This window comes from Lonchura striata, chromosome 31 (assembly GCF_050655825.1).
Source record: "Lonchura striata isolate lonStrDom1 chromosome 31, ASM5065582v1, whole genome shotgun sequence".
Classification (NCBI taxonomy): domain Eukaryota; kingdom Metazoa; phylum Chordata; class Aves; order Passeriformes; family Estrildidae; genus Lonchura; species Lonchura striata.
The window spans coordinates 2,720,558-2,734,641 of record NC_140733.1 but is presented as its reverse complement, the minus strand read 5'-3'; the positions used below and the strand labels follow the sequence as shown (position 1 = coordinate 2,734,641).

The following is a 14,084-nucleotide window of genomic DNA, read 5'->3' as shown; positions in this document are numbered from 1 at the left end:
AAAGGATGCAGGTGGCAGGAGAGGGTGGGATTGTGCAGGAGAAGGAGGAATAGGAGGAGGAAGAGGAGTGTGAGGAAGAATAGGGACACCGGAGGAGGAGGAGCAGAAACAAGGATCACCACAAGGTTCCATCCCTCCTTGTATCTATAGCCTCCCCTCAGCCCCAGGAGCATTGTCACCCCACATGCAGCACGTGACTGTTGAGGGGTTCCACGATTTTCACAGGGGTGAATCACGGCATTTCTCAGCTTTATTGGGTTAAATGTTGGTGCTTTATTTTTTTTAGGGGCTGAATCTTTATGTTTTGGAGGAATTTTTTACTGAATCTTGATGTTTGGGGAGGTTTTGATCTGTGTCTTAAAGTTTTGAGGATTTTTATGCTGAACCTTGGTGTTTTGGAGGTTCTTATAGACACACAATGCCCAATGACTTGGTGAGATGAAGTGGGGACAGGAGAAACTCCCAGTCCAAGATGCTCTGTTCTTTTTTTTTTCCCCCAGACCAGGATTTTTCATTCCCAGGGAGGAATGAAAATGGAGGAAATGGAGGAGGAGGAAAAGCCCTGGAGATCCCGCACAAGGAGTGGCAGCAAACCCAGCCCAGGGAGCTGCAGGGAGGAAAGAGCCCCCCTGAGCCAGGAAGGTGGGCAGAGATCCAGCCAGAGCTCAGAGCTGGTGGAGAAGCCTCGTGGCAGGGAGAAGCCCCACAAGTGCTTGGAATGTGGGAAGGGTTTCAGCCGGAGCTCCCACCTGATCGAGCACCAGGTGATCCACACTGGGGAACGGCCCTACGAGTGTGAGGAATGTGGAAAGTGTTTCAGGTGGAGCTCCAGTTTGAGACTTCACCAGAGATTCCACACCGGGGAGAGGCCCTTTGAGTGTGGGGAGTGTGGGAGGAGCTTCAGCCAGAACTCCATTCTGATCCAACATCAGAGGATCCACACTGGGGAAAAGCCCTTTGAGTGTGGGGAATGTGGGAAGAGCTTCAGCCAGAGGAGCAGCCTGATACAGCACTCGGTAATCCACACTGGGGATCGGCCTTATGAGTGTGGTAAATGTGGGATGAGCTTCAGCCAGAAGGGCTACCTGATGCAACACCAGAGGATCCACACTGGGGAAAAACCCTATGAGTGTGGGGAATGTGGGAAGAGCTTCAGGCACAGCTCTGGCCTGAGGAGACACGAGAGGATCCACACTGGAGAAAAGCCCTACGAGTGTGGGGTGTGTGGGATGAGCTTCAGCCTCAACTCCCAGCTTACGGAACACAAAAAGATCCATACTGGGGAAAAGCCCTACAAGTGTGGGGAATGTGGGAAGAGTTTCAGGGAAAGCTCAGCCCTGATTCGGCACCAGGTGATCCACACTGGGGAACGGCCCTACACCTGCTTGGAATGTGGGAAGAGCTATGGGTGGCACTCAGACCTGAGAAAGCACCAGCGCATCCACAGCAGGGAGAAGCCCTACGAGTGTTCCCAGTGTGGGAAGAGGTTTCAGATCAGCTCCAGTCTCCTCGTACATCAGCAGAGTCACACCGAGGAGAGGCCCTACCGCTGCCCCGACTGTGGGAAGGGCTTCAAGCACAACTCCCACCTCACCGAGCACCGGCACATCCACACCGGGGAGAGGCCCTATGAGTGTGGGAAGTGTGGGAAGAGCTTCTCACAGAGATCAGCCTTGATCAAACACCAAAGGAGGCGCCACTAAGGGGGGAAGCCCTGTGAGTTCCCCAAGGGTGGGAAGAGCTTCTTATGCTCCTTCCAGCTCCATTCCCTATGGGAGGATCCACGTTGGATGATCCTCAGTGACCTTCATTGGACAGTCTTGGTGATCTATGGGCCTGGTTATCTGTGTTGGGAAGACTCTTGACTGGGAGGCTCCACATCTTCCTCGTTCCCTCTGGGCACCTAGATAAACCTAGTGGCAGGAACATCCATTGGGGCACAGACCAACAATGGGAATTCCTTGGGGAGAGCAGATTTAATGACTTCCAACTCCATAAAATCTTTTGCATTCAATCCTATCTTCTGGTGGCATCAAGGAATACTGAATGGTCTTGGAGGTATGTCCTAGGTTGACTATATGATGCTTGTATCTCCAGTTGTCTGTTCTGTTTATAGTGAGTTATAATTTTTGCACCTTTAAGACTTGTTCCGAGAGCAAAGGAGGGAGAGAAGGGCAGAGTTTGTTTTCAGAAACTGCACTCACTCCTCCACATTCTTGCTCCTGGGCCGGGTTGTCTGCAGATGGACAGACAGAGGTACAGATCTCTCCTTTGCTGTTAATTAGTTTTAGCTAGCTGTGGCAGAGAAGTTCCCTGGACTGTGGCTGTTTTTCCCTTTTCTTTGGACCTGTTTAAACCTGCTCTGGCCTGAACACCCAGAAGAGCACCGGCAGCTCACACCTGTGGCCCAGCGGGCCAGGCCTGGACTGTGGCATTTCCAGCACCGGAGGGACTGATAAGAGACTTAGTGAGCTGAGCTACAACCCACGGAGGGACTTCCTGACTTTGTCTCTCTTTTAGAGCAGCAAGAGGTTTTATTGTTTAATATTGTTTAGGTTTTATTCTTTAAAAAACAGTTTTTTCGACTTTTCTCCAAGGAGGTATTTTTACCAAACTGGCTGGGGGAGGAGCCAATTGAATCTGCTTTCCAGAGGAATCCCTTTGGAGGTTCTCTCCCAAATTTGCTCTGAACCAGGACAAGGTCTTTTCCAACTTCAGGGATTCCACGATTTTGATTTCCTATTGCCCAAGGGTGTCTTCTGCAGCCAGATGGTGGAAAAACTGGGGAAAAGACCAAGATTTTGGAGACAGTGGGGTAGAAACTCCACCAAAAAGGTTCTTCCCTCCACCCAAGCACGTGGATCCTCAGCCGGCATGGACATGGAAGTCTTTTTCTTTTGGCCTTGATTTTGTTTTCATTTCTCTTTATCCCTTTAAAATATCCAATATTGAAGTAAAAATAGACATTGAACTAAGTTAGTGGATGTGGTCATGGTAGGACATAGACATGGTGGGACACGTGTAAGAATGTGCCCTCTGTTGACAGAGTAAACAAGTTAACCTTTTGTTCCCTTAAAAAGGACAAAGGCCAGGTGTTTCTCTCCTCAATTTGGTTGAAAGACACCTCATAGGACCTTGTGGACTTCACCTCAAACTTAAGGGTAGCTAATTGGACAGGAGCCAAAAAGTCCCACCTAAGCAATTCCCTAGAAAAGAAGAGAACAAAAGAAGTTAATTGCTTTTGTGAAGTGTTTTAGCAAGAGCAAGAACCTCTTGCCCTGACTTGGCTTTTCTCTGTAAAAAGCTTTTTCATTTTTGACTTTTATTAAAACTTTTTATTCCCAACACTGTCACATGAGCCATCCTGCTTATTTTATGCCACCTGAGGTAGCTGAGCTATCAAGGGTATAATGCTTATCTCTGAGAGCTTATAAGACCAGGCTCAAAAAGAGAAAAAGCATTAGACATGGAGAGTGACATGGGCACGCATGGACATGGAGGGGGACAGGGCCATTCCCTAGGGACATGGGGAGACACAGGCATGGATGGAGACATGGGGGACAGTGACAGGGATGGAAACATGGTGGGGAGACAGCCATGGGTGAGGACATGGTGGGACATGGCCAGTGACAAGTGGGGACATGGCCATGGCTGGTGCCATGGGAGGAACTTGCAGGGGATGTGGGGGATGCTGGGTTTGAGGGAGTTGAGGGTTCCTGGGCAGGACTTGGACCTTGCTGAGGCCTTTGGGGAGCCCAGGCCGAGCGGCTCCGGCTGCACTGGGAGACCCTGGTGGAGGTTCTGGGGCAGCTGCTCAAGGACCCCTGACCTGGAGCCCCAGGTGGGCACTGGGCTCCTGGAAGGGGATGAACATCCTTGTCCCTAGGAGGGAAATCCCAACACCCCCAGGGTGTTGGGGACAGCTGAGGGGCCACAACAGGGAGGGGAAAGCCCAACAGAGCTGTCCTCCTCCTAAGCTACATCCTAAATATCCCAAAACTCAGGGATTCCTCCCAGGAAAAAGCTGCCAGGAGCTGCCTGAATTGAGGGAAAGGGGGGATGTGATCCCCAAACTGAACAGGAGGGGCCTGGATCCCCAAATCCAAGCCCAGGGGTGAGAGGTAGAGCTGGAGGCACAATGGGGAAGGAGTGGGAGAGCAGGAGAAAAGAGGATTCCGACCAGGAGAGGAATGGGACCCTCAGATTGAGTTGGGAGGGGTCTTTGGGTTGGGGGAACAATGGGAGTGGGGAGGGAAGGGTGGGGATGGGATCAAAAATGGGTGGTTCCATGGGGATCCCTTAGTGTCCCCATCGCTTGATCCCTGGAGTGATTTCCGTGAGGCTCTGGGAGTGGGGAATGGATCTGCACTGGGTGGGTCCCCAAGCCCCCTGCCCATACCTGGGGGGCTCATGGGAGGTTCCCTCTACCCAAACGCTGGTGCTGCAGCCATGGGGGAGAGGTGGGTAGGAAAGGGGGATTTGGGGTGGTCAGGGAGGAGGAGCAGTAGGAAGAGGAGAGAGAGATGAGGAGGAGGTTAGGGAAAAGAAGGAACAGGAACAGGAGGAGGAAGAGGAGGAACCGCAGCAGATCCACACGGTTTGCCTGCCCTTCTGCCGAGTCTGCAGCTCCCCTGGTCAGGGCAGCATTGACTCCCCCAGATCCTGTAGGTAAGTGGGGAGGGGGAGCTCACCCCAAATCCATTGGGGGATTTCTGGGAGTTTTTTTTGCAGGGAAAGGGATATTTGGATCTTGCATTGCCCCAAAGGTGAGACGCAGATGCCCCTTTGGAGACTTGTGAAGGGTTCCTGTAGCGATCTCTGTACTGGCTGGGGCAGTGGTAACAGTTTGGGGGGGGACATTGGTTTTGGGGTTCCAATTGGCATCGGAGTGGGGAGAGCAGCAATGGCCAATCCTGGAGCTGGGGGATCCCAGCAGCCTGGAGGAGTGGGGGACTCTGGAGATGAGCAGAGTCTGGGCCCATCCAACTGTGAACAGGGTGGTGACTTCTCGAGCTGGACTTGGGCAGCAGGACCAAGGTGCTCACCCTTTGTTTTTCCCCCAAGCCAGGATTTGTCCATCTGTCCTGGGTTGTAAGATAAGCTTGTATTCTATTTGCCATCTGTTGAAGGCAAACCTGTTGGGCAGGTTTTGTTATCTTTTCCAAGAACTGGTTTTGCTCCTAAGAGGTAATGGTTTGTTAGTGGGCCATTGACTGATTCAATGCAGGGCTGGTAACATAACACCATCCTATTGTGAGATGTTCCACCCAGAGGGGGGAAGCCTCTGGGTGGAAGCACTCTTTTATTGGATATAAGGGGGTACCTTTTTGGGGACAGAGCAGCTCTTTACTTTGGGGGATTCCCAGAGAAGCAGCTCTCTCTCTCTTCTTCGCGGGATCTCGCAGCAAAACAGCCGGGGAGGCGGCGGCGGCGGAGCTCGGAGGCAACCCCGGCGCAGAGGAAGACCGTCCCCACTGCCACCAGATCTTCAGAGGAAAACTATACCCTTCAAAAGATCACCACTGCAGCTGCAATTCATCAACCACTGCAAGGGGAGCAATTGTCCCAGCAGGACTGCTACTGGCACCCCGAATCCTCAGGTTCTGGACTTTTTCACTGGTTTTGTTTGTACCGATTGCATTTGCCTTTTTAAATTGTTGTCTAGTTTTCTCCTAGTAAAGAATTGTTACTCCCATTCCCATATCTTTGCCTGAGAGTCTTTTGATTTAAAACTCCTAGTAATTCGGAGGGAGGGGGTTTACCTTCTCCATTGCAGAGGAGGCTTTAGCCCTCCTTCGCAGATTCCTGTCTTGTCGAACTTAGACAGATTTTGGCGCATCAACGTGGGGCTCGAGGGCATTGAGAGGGAAAAAGGATTAACAGTTCTTAAGTAATTTGGTTTTTTGTTGCATGTAAAAACATCTTCAGCATCACCATGTGGTCTAGTTTACCATGGTTTGGGTGGCATGTGATCGTAGCTATACTTTTCCCATTTGCAGACCCTTATCTAAAAATGGGTCCTATAACTAAGGCTACGGTGTCTGTTATCAAGTTTGGCTTCTGGGTTAATTGGGTGAGGAATTCATGGATCTTTAATTTCCTCTGGAAGGCAGGTACATGGATTCATAGCTATCACACGTTAACTGTATGTTTTTGGGGTTACTTTAATAACGGTACCTACTGCGAGGAAATAGCGCCTGGGCAAACTTTCTCCCAACCTTTTAACCATCTTTTTGGGTCTGCTCCACCAGTTCTCAAAGGGTTAAGATCCTTTCTAAGTGCTAATGATACCATACAATGGGTGGTGTTGCTGATAGTCCTGTTATATTTAGCATTCAGAGATAAGGGAAGATTAACCTGGATAACTACCCTCACAGCTACACCACAGACTCGAGATGCTGCTGCTCCAGAGCCTGACCCTGCCCCACAGCCCACCTCAGAAATGAACCGCCCAGATTGGGTGAGGGTTCTGGTTAAGGAGATACGAGAGATGCTGAAGGAGTGCGTTTCCCCAGCTGGTGAGAAACCGGCCCTTTGCCTTGAGGAGGGACAGTCTAATAGTACAGCTGTGGAACCCACAGATGTTACAACTGTCCAGGTTCCAGCTGAACCACAAAGGCAGTCACGGCCAGCAGCAGTGGCCCCGGTAGAAACAAGGAAGTCTAAGGTGAAAGCAGAGCACCCTGCAGATAGGGACAGGAATGGAGGAACCTCACAACCCACAGGGGAGCCAGAGATTGCTATCATCACCGAGTCCCTGACGTACGAAAGTCTTTGTAATCTGCATAAAGACATTGTGCGATGAGGGCGTGAGGCTTATGCTACTTGGTTACTCCGGGTTTGGGATCTTATGGGTACAGGCATGCAGCTGGACGGTGATGAGGCAAGGAACTTGGGACCCTTGACCCAGGACTCGGGTATAAATCAGATTTTTGTAAGGGAACCAGGGTCCCTTTCTCTCTGGGAGCGGCTCTTAATGAGTGTCAGGGAGAGGTTTGTCCACAGAGAGAGAATGCAAGAGCACCATCATAGAATGCGCTGGAAGACCCTCGAGGAAGGGATCCAACAGCTGAGGGAAGTGGCAGCATTGGAGGTACTCTTTGGGAGAGATGGACGACACAATAATGACCCTGACAAGGTCAGGTGTACGGGACAAATGCTGTGGAGTCTGGCAAATCTTGAGCCATCTCAATACACCACCTTCATTGCAACAATCAATGCTGACGCTCACCAGGAGACAATAGGTTCTGTTGCCAACAAACTTAGGAATTAAGAGAGTATGATTAATGGCCCAATGCAGGCTCATATCTCAGCTGTGATTAAGGAGTTTAAAGAGGAGATGAGGGAGGAGATAAGGAAGGTTAATACAGCACCCGTGAGAGTCACGGGCCCCAGAATCAACGCCCAACAATCCCCAGCTAGAGAGAGAGGGTACACCCCAAGGGCTAATCTGTGGTTCTTCCTGCGTGACCATGGGGAAGACATGGGGAGGTGGGATGGGAAACCCACTTCTGTCCTGGCAGCATGGGTCCGTCAACTTAAGGAGGGAAACTCTAACCAGGGGAGTTCCACCAAAGTGAAGGTAGCCTCAACCTCCCGTGACCAAGCTTGTGGGTACGATCTGTCAGACCCCCTTGAAGGGACCTCTAGTATGTATGCCCAGGAAAGGAATGATAACCAGTGTTAGAGGGGCCCTGTCTCTAGCCAGGGAGAGGCACGGGAAAACCGGATCTTCTGGACAGTGTGGATCCAATGGCCTGGCACATCAGAGCCACAAAGATATGATGCTTTAGTTGATACTGGTGCACAGTGTACTCTGATACCATCGGGACATGTGGGGGCAGAGCCTGTTTCCATTGCTGGTGTGACAGGGGGATCACAACAATTCACTCTGGTGGAAGCCGAGGTGAGCCTGACTGGGAAGGAGTGGAAGAAACATCCTATAGTGACTGGCCCAGATGCTCCGTGTATCCTAGGCATAGACTTCCTCCGGAACGGATATTACAAAGACCCAAAGGGACTCAGGTGGGCTTTTGGAATAGCCGCTGTAGAGGCAGAAGACATTAAGCAATTGAACACCTTGCCTGGACTGTCAGGAAACCCCTCTGCAGCAGGACTCCTAAGGGTGGAAGAACAACGCGTGCCAATTGCGACCTCGACAGTGCACCGCCGGCAGTATCGGACGGATCGAGATGCCGTGATCCCCATCCACAGAATGATTCGGGAGCTGGAGAGCCAAGGGGTGGTCAGCAAAACCCACTCACCCTTCAACAGCCCCATCTGGCCTGTGCGCAAATCTGACCAAGAATGGAGATTGACTGTGGACTATCGTGGCTTAAATGAAGTGACTCCGCCACTGAGCGCTGCTGTACCGGATATGCTGGAACTCCAGTACGAGCTGGAGTCCAAGGCAGCAAAGTGGTATGCCACCATTGATATTGCTAATGCGTTTTTCTCCATTCCTCTGGCAGCAGAATTCATGCCTCAGTTCTCTTTCACCTGGAGGGGCGTGCAGTACACCTGGAACCGACTGCCCCAGGGGTGGAAACACAGCCCCACCATCTGCCATGGACTGATCCAGACTGCACTAGAAAAGGGTGAGGCTCCAGAACACCTGCAATACATTGATGACATGATTGTGTGGGGGAGCACAGCGGCAGAAGTGTTTGAGAAAGGTGAGAGGATCATCCAGATACTACTAGAAGCTGGCTTTGCCATCAAGAAGAGCAAAGTCAAGGGACCTGCCCGAGAGATCCAGTTCCTGGGAGTGAAATGGCAAGATGGACGGCGCCAGATTCCCACTGAGGTCATCAACAAGATCAGGGCTATGTCCCCACCAACCAGCAAAAAGGAAACACAAGCTTTCCTAGGTGCCATTGGTTTCTGGAGAATGCACATTCCTGAGTATAGCCAGATTGTGAGCCCTCTTTATCTGGTTACCCGAAAGAAGAATGATTTCCACTGGGGCCCTGAGCAGCAACAAGCCTTCACCCAGATCAAGCAGGAGATCGCTCATGCTGTAGCCCTTGGCCCAGTCAGAACGGGACCAGAGGTCAAGAATGTGCTCTACTCTGCAGCCGGGAACCATGGGTTGTCCTGGAACCTTTGGCAGAAAGTGCCTGGGGAGACTCGAGGCCGACCACTGGGATTCTGGAGCCGAAGTTACAGAGGGTCTGAAGCCAACTACACTCCCACAGAGAAGGAAATCTTGGCTGCATTTGAAGGAGTTCAAGCCGCCTCGGAGGTAATTGGCACAGAAACACAACTCCTCCTGGCACCCCGACTACCGGTGCTGGGGTGGATGTTTAAAGGAAAGGTTCCTACTACCCACCATGCCACTGACGCCACATGGAGCAAATGGATTGCCCTCATCACTCAATGCGCCCGTATTGGAAACCTGAATCGCCCTGGGATTTTGGAGATAATTACGAACTGGCCAGAAGGTGAAAACTTTGGTCTCACTGATGATGAGGAGCAGGTACAAGTGGCAAGGGCTGAAGAAGCTCCACCATACAACCAACTACCAGCAGAGGAGACCTGCTACGCTCTTTTCACTGACGGCTCCTGTCACATTGTAGGGATGAACTGGAAGTGGAAAGCAGCCGTATGGAGCCCCACACGCCAAGTTGCACAAGCTACCGGAGGAGAAGGTGGATCAAGCCAACTCGCTGAACTCAAGGCCGTTCAGCTGGCTCTGGATATTGCTGAAAGGGAGAAGTGGCCAAAGCTCTACCTTTATACTGATTCATGGATGGTAGCCAATGCTCTGTGGGGCTGGCTGGGAAGGTGGAGGAAGGCCAACTGGCAACGTAGAGGAAAGCCAATCTGGGCTGCTGATATATGGAAAGACATTGCCTCTCGGGTGGAAAAGCTGACGGTGAAAGTCCGTCATGTAGATGCCCATGTCCCCAAAAGTCGGGCTAATGAGGAGCACCGAAACAACGAGCAGGTAGATCAGGCAGCAGGAATAGAGGTGTCAAAGATAGACTTAGATTGGCACCATAAGGGGGAGTTGTTCCTGACTCGATGCGCTCATGATGCCTCAGGCCATCAGGGCAGAGATGCCACCTACAAGTGGTCACGAGACCAAGGGGTGGATCTAACCATGGACAATATTTCTCAGGATATCCATGACTGTGAGAACTGTGCTGCCATCAAACAGGCGAAGCAGGTAAAGCCCCTCTGGTATGGTGGGCGGTGGTCCAAGTACAGCTATGGGAAGGTCTGGCAGATTGACTACATCACACTGCCCCAGACACACCAAGGCAAGCGCTACGTGCTGACCATGGTAGAAGCCACCACTGGATGGCTGGAGACTTTCCCTGTACCTCATGCCACTGCCCGGAACACCATCTTAGGCATAGAAAAGCAAGTCCTGTGGAGACGCGGCACACCTGAGAGAATTGAGTCTGACAATGGCACCCATTTCAAGAACAGCCTTATCAACACCTGGGCCAGAGAACATGGTATCGAATGGATATATCATATTCCCTATCATGCTCCAGCTGCCAGCAAAGTTGAACGGTGCAACGGACTCCTTAAGACTACCCTAAAGGCACTTGGTGGGGGAACATTTAGAAACTGGGAAATTAACCTGGCAAAAGCAACCTGGATAGTCAACACCCAAGGGTCTGTCAATCGAGCTGGTCCTGCCCAGTCAGAACCCTTATACACAGTAGATGGAGATAAGGTCCCTGTAGTACATATGAAAGGTATTTTAGGGAAAACTGTTTGGATTAATCCCACCACAGGCAAAGACAAACCCATCCGTGGGATTGTTTTTTCTCAAGGACCTGGTTACACTTGGTGGGTAATGCAGAAAGATGGGGAAACTGGTTGTGTACCACAGAGAAACCTGGTCTTAAGTGAGAACTGGGTGTAAGATTTCATTGTGATGCAGATGGAAATAGAATAAGGGGTGGATAATGTCCTGATTTGCAAGATAAGCATGTATTCTATTGCCATCTGTTGGAGGTTTGGCAGTTTTCTTATCTCTTCAGAGAACAATATCTCCCTCGGGGGAGATATCTTCTGTTTATGGACCATTGAATGACTCACTGCATGACTGGTAAAGTTACATCATCCCATTGTGAGATGCTCCACCCAGAGGGAGGAGCCAAGGCTCCCTACATGCATACAATTTTTTTGGCCATCACAACAGCCTCTTTGCTGGATTCCCAGAGGAGCAGCTTCTTCCCTGCTGGATTCCCAGAGGAAGACCAGGCCCATCCACTCCAGCACCAGACCTCAGAGAAAACTAAACCCTTCTGCAGATCTCCGCTCCAGCAGCATTTCATCTGCCACTCTAGGAGGAGCAGCCATCATTTAACTGGACTATTACCAGTACCCTGACTCCTCAGCGTGTCAGGTTTCTGACTCTATTAGTAGTTTTGTTTGTACAAATTTTTTTTTTGTAGTTTTTTTCCTAGTAAAGAATTGTTAATCCCATTCCCATATCTTTGCCTGAGAGCCTTTTAATTTTGAAATTGTGGTAATTCGGAAGCAAGGAGGTTTACCTTTTCAATTTCATGGGAGGCTTCTGCCTTCCTTCACAGACTCCTGTCTTTTCAAACCAAGACAGGTCTCGTCGGGAACAGCCTGGTTTGGGTGCCGTGAGTGCAGGCAGGAGTTGGGGCAGGTGAAGAGGCAGTGAGCAGCTTGTGTTTGTAGAGGGCCTGGGGCTGCACCTCTGAACCTCCACCTGGAAACGCACTTGGGGGAATAGGAGCTACAGCTGGAGTGCCTGTCCTGAAAGGACATGAAGGCCTTCAGCCTTGCCAGCGTTTCTTAAGGGTGTGTTGGTGTTGAGCAGAAAAGCTGCACATTTGGGGAAATGCCTTTGGAGGACAGGGGCTTGTTTCTCAAGTAAAGTGCTTCCCAGAGAGCTCCCAGTGAAGCAGATCCAAGTGTCCCCCTTTGGCCAGGCAGTGTGGTGGAGAGTCTTGGCTGATCTTGGTGTGTGCCAGGCCTCAGAAAAGGCTTGGAAGGTTTGCCTCCCAAGTGCCCTGCTCACTGGCTCTCCCTGTGCATCTTGGAGAGTGCAAGGTAGGCATTTCTGGCAGCTGGGCATCAGCAGGCCTTCCAATGGGGGCGTGTTGTGGAGCGAGCCCAGCTGAGATACCCTGAGAGGAGCCCAGGGCTCCTCGCTCCTCTCTGCTGGCCTGTGAGCGTCTGTCTGCTCTCGGGATGGCCCTGGCTGTGTCAGGGCTGCTGCGTGGGCACGAGACAGCCAGTCCTGTCCCGCTGGGTCCCAGCAGTACCTGGCAGCCGTCCTGCATCCACGTCCGGATGCTGGCCAAGAGAGGCCCTGAGAGCTGAGGCAGCTGATTTGAAGCTTTTGCAGGTGCCAACAGGTCAAGGCCAACAGTGTTCCCTCAGGATACAGCATTCCTGAGGGGCTTCCCCAGAGGTGCCTGATGCCACCCACTCCTTGTGGCTGTAGTTGCTTTCCTGTGGAAGGTTCTACCTTCCCCAAGAGCACAGAGGGAGCTGGAGAAAGAGCTTGCCAGGCTGCTCTCCATCCTTTACCAGGAGCCCTGGGTGAGCGGAGTAGTCCCAGCTGAGTGCAGATGTGCCAATGGAAGAGCCGTGCCAATGGAAGGCTCGGTGGGAAGGATGATCCAGGATCCATAGGCCTGGCAGCCTGAGCTTGCTGCCGGGGAAGGCCTTGGAGCAGATCCTCCTGAGTGCCATCCCATGGCATATCAGGGAACCAGGGCATCTGTGGGAGGGTGGGACAGGGACAAGGACAGGGACAGGGACAAGGACAGGGACAGGGACAGGGACAGGGACAGGGACAGGGACCGGGACAGGGACAGGGACCGGGACAGGGACAGGGACAGGAACAGGGACAGCTGAGGGTCCTGGCGGGATGTTGAGGGCTTCTGTGTGGTGTTTGCAGGCTGTTGGTGTTGAAGGTGTGTTGGAGAATGAGTTGTCTGGGAGGTGAGAGGTCTAGGCTGGAATTTGAGTCTGTTTGAAGGCAGCATCTGTGGTTTGGCACAGCTTTGCTTATAGGGCCCAGAAAGAATATCTGTGACTGCTTTTGTTCATGGTCCTGATTCTGCTGCAGGGAACAAGAGGGGAGAGCTGTACTCTAATGGCCACTTAGATCTCTATCCCGGGGCAGGGTTAACCATTTTGCCATCTAGTCATTGTTGCCAGCAGTTGCTCCAGGTGTTCCTGCCAACAGCCCCTGCAGGCAGGAGCACAGTCCCCAGTGCCCCTGGGCTTTGGCTCCCTCTGGCACAGAAGCCCCCCAGGGGCACAGGTCTCTGGGGCAGGAGATGGCACCAGCCCTGCCAGGGCTTCGGGGGTGGCAGGTCTGCTTGGGCAGGGACTCTGCCTCACCTGCTGGTGTCAGCACTCCCCGGGCCCCAGGGCTCAGAGCAGCATTCCTGCCCTGGCCCACAGTTCCTTGTCCGTGTCACACCCGGGGGTTTGGGATGGCCACAAGCCAGGACGTGTCCTGAGGAAGCCGTGCCAGCTTCTGTGGAAGGCCCTGTGCCCTTCCCAGCGCGGCTGCGTCGGCAGCCCTGGGGGCTCCTTCTGCTGCCCTGAGCCCGCAGAGCAGGGCAGCGTTTGCTGATGGGCTGAGCCATTCCTAAAGATCCTGTTGGGCTGTCTCAGACACTTGAGGCCAGGGATTCCTTCCAACCTGGGCCACTTTGGGTGGGCAGGGGGCAGCCCCAGCGCAGGGGGCAGTGCGTGCAAGGGCCCTTTGTGACACATGCAGCATGGAATGGAGCCCGGTGTCCAAGGGCCCTTTGTGACACATGCGGCATGGAATGGAGCCCGGCGTCCAAGGGCCCTTTGTGACACATGCTGACATAGGAGCTGGAAGTGGCAAGAGCACGCCACAGTGCTCAGAGCAGGCGAAGGGACAGGACGGGACAGAGCGGTGCTGTGAGGAGCCCCCGCACAGCGCGCTCGTTCCTGTCCGACCCGGAGCTTTCCTGAGGCATTGTTCCTGCAGCTGACCTCGAGGCCAGACCACAGGACTCAGTAGCCTGCGGCCTTCCGAAACTTCAATTCTGCAGGTGCCCTTGAGGGCAGAGCGTGGGACTTGGTACCCCAGAGTTTTC

At 52.5% G+C, this 14,084-nt stretch overlaps 1 protein-coding gene across 1 annotated transcript; it reads left to right on the top strand.

Annotated features, from left to right (window-relative positions):
- On the top strand, positions 1-3,345 carry LOC146764738 (uncharacterized). The gene has a single exon (XM_085563670.1). It carries the CDS (start codon positions 528-530, stop codon positions 1,701-1,703), a length of 1,176 nt encoding a protein of 391 aa, XP_085419796.1. The 5' UTR covers positions 1-527; the 3' UTR covers positions 1,704-3,345.
- Positions 3,346-14,084: the final 10,739 nt, after the last annotated feature.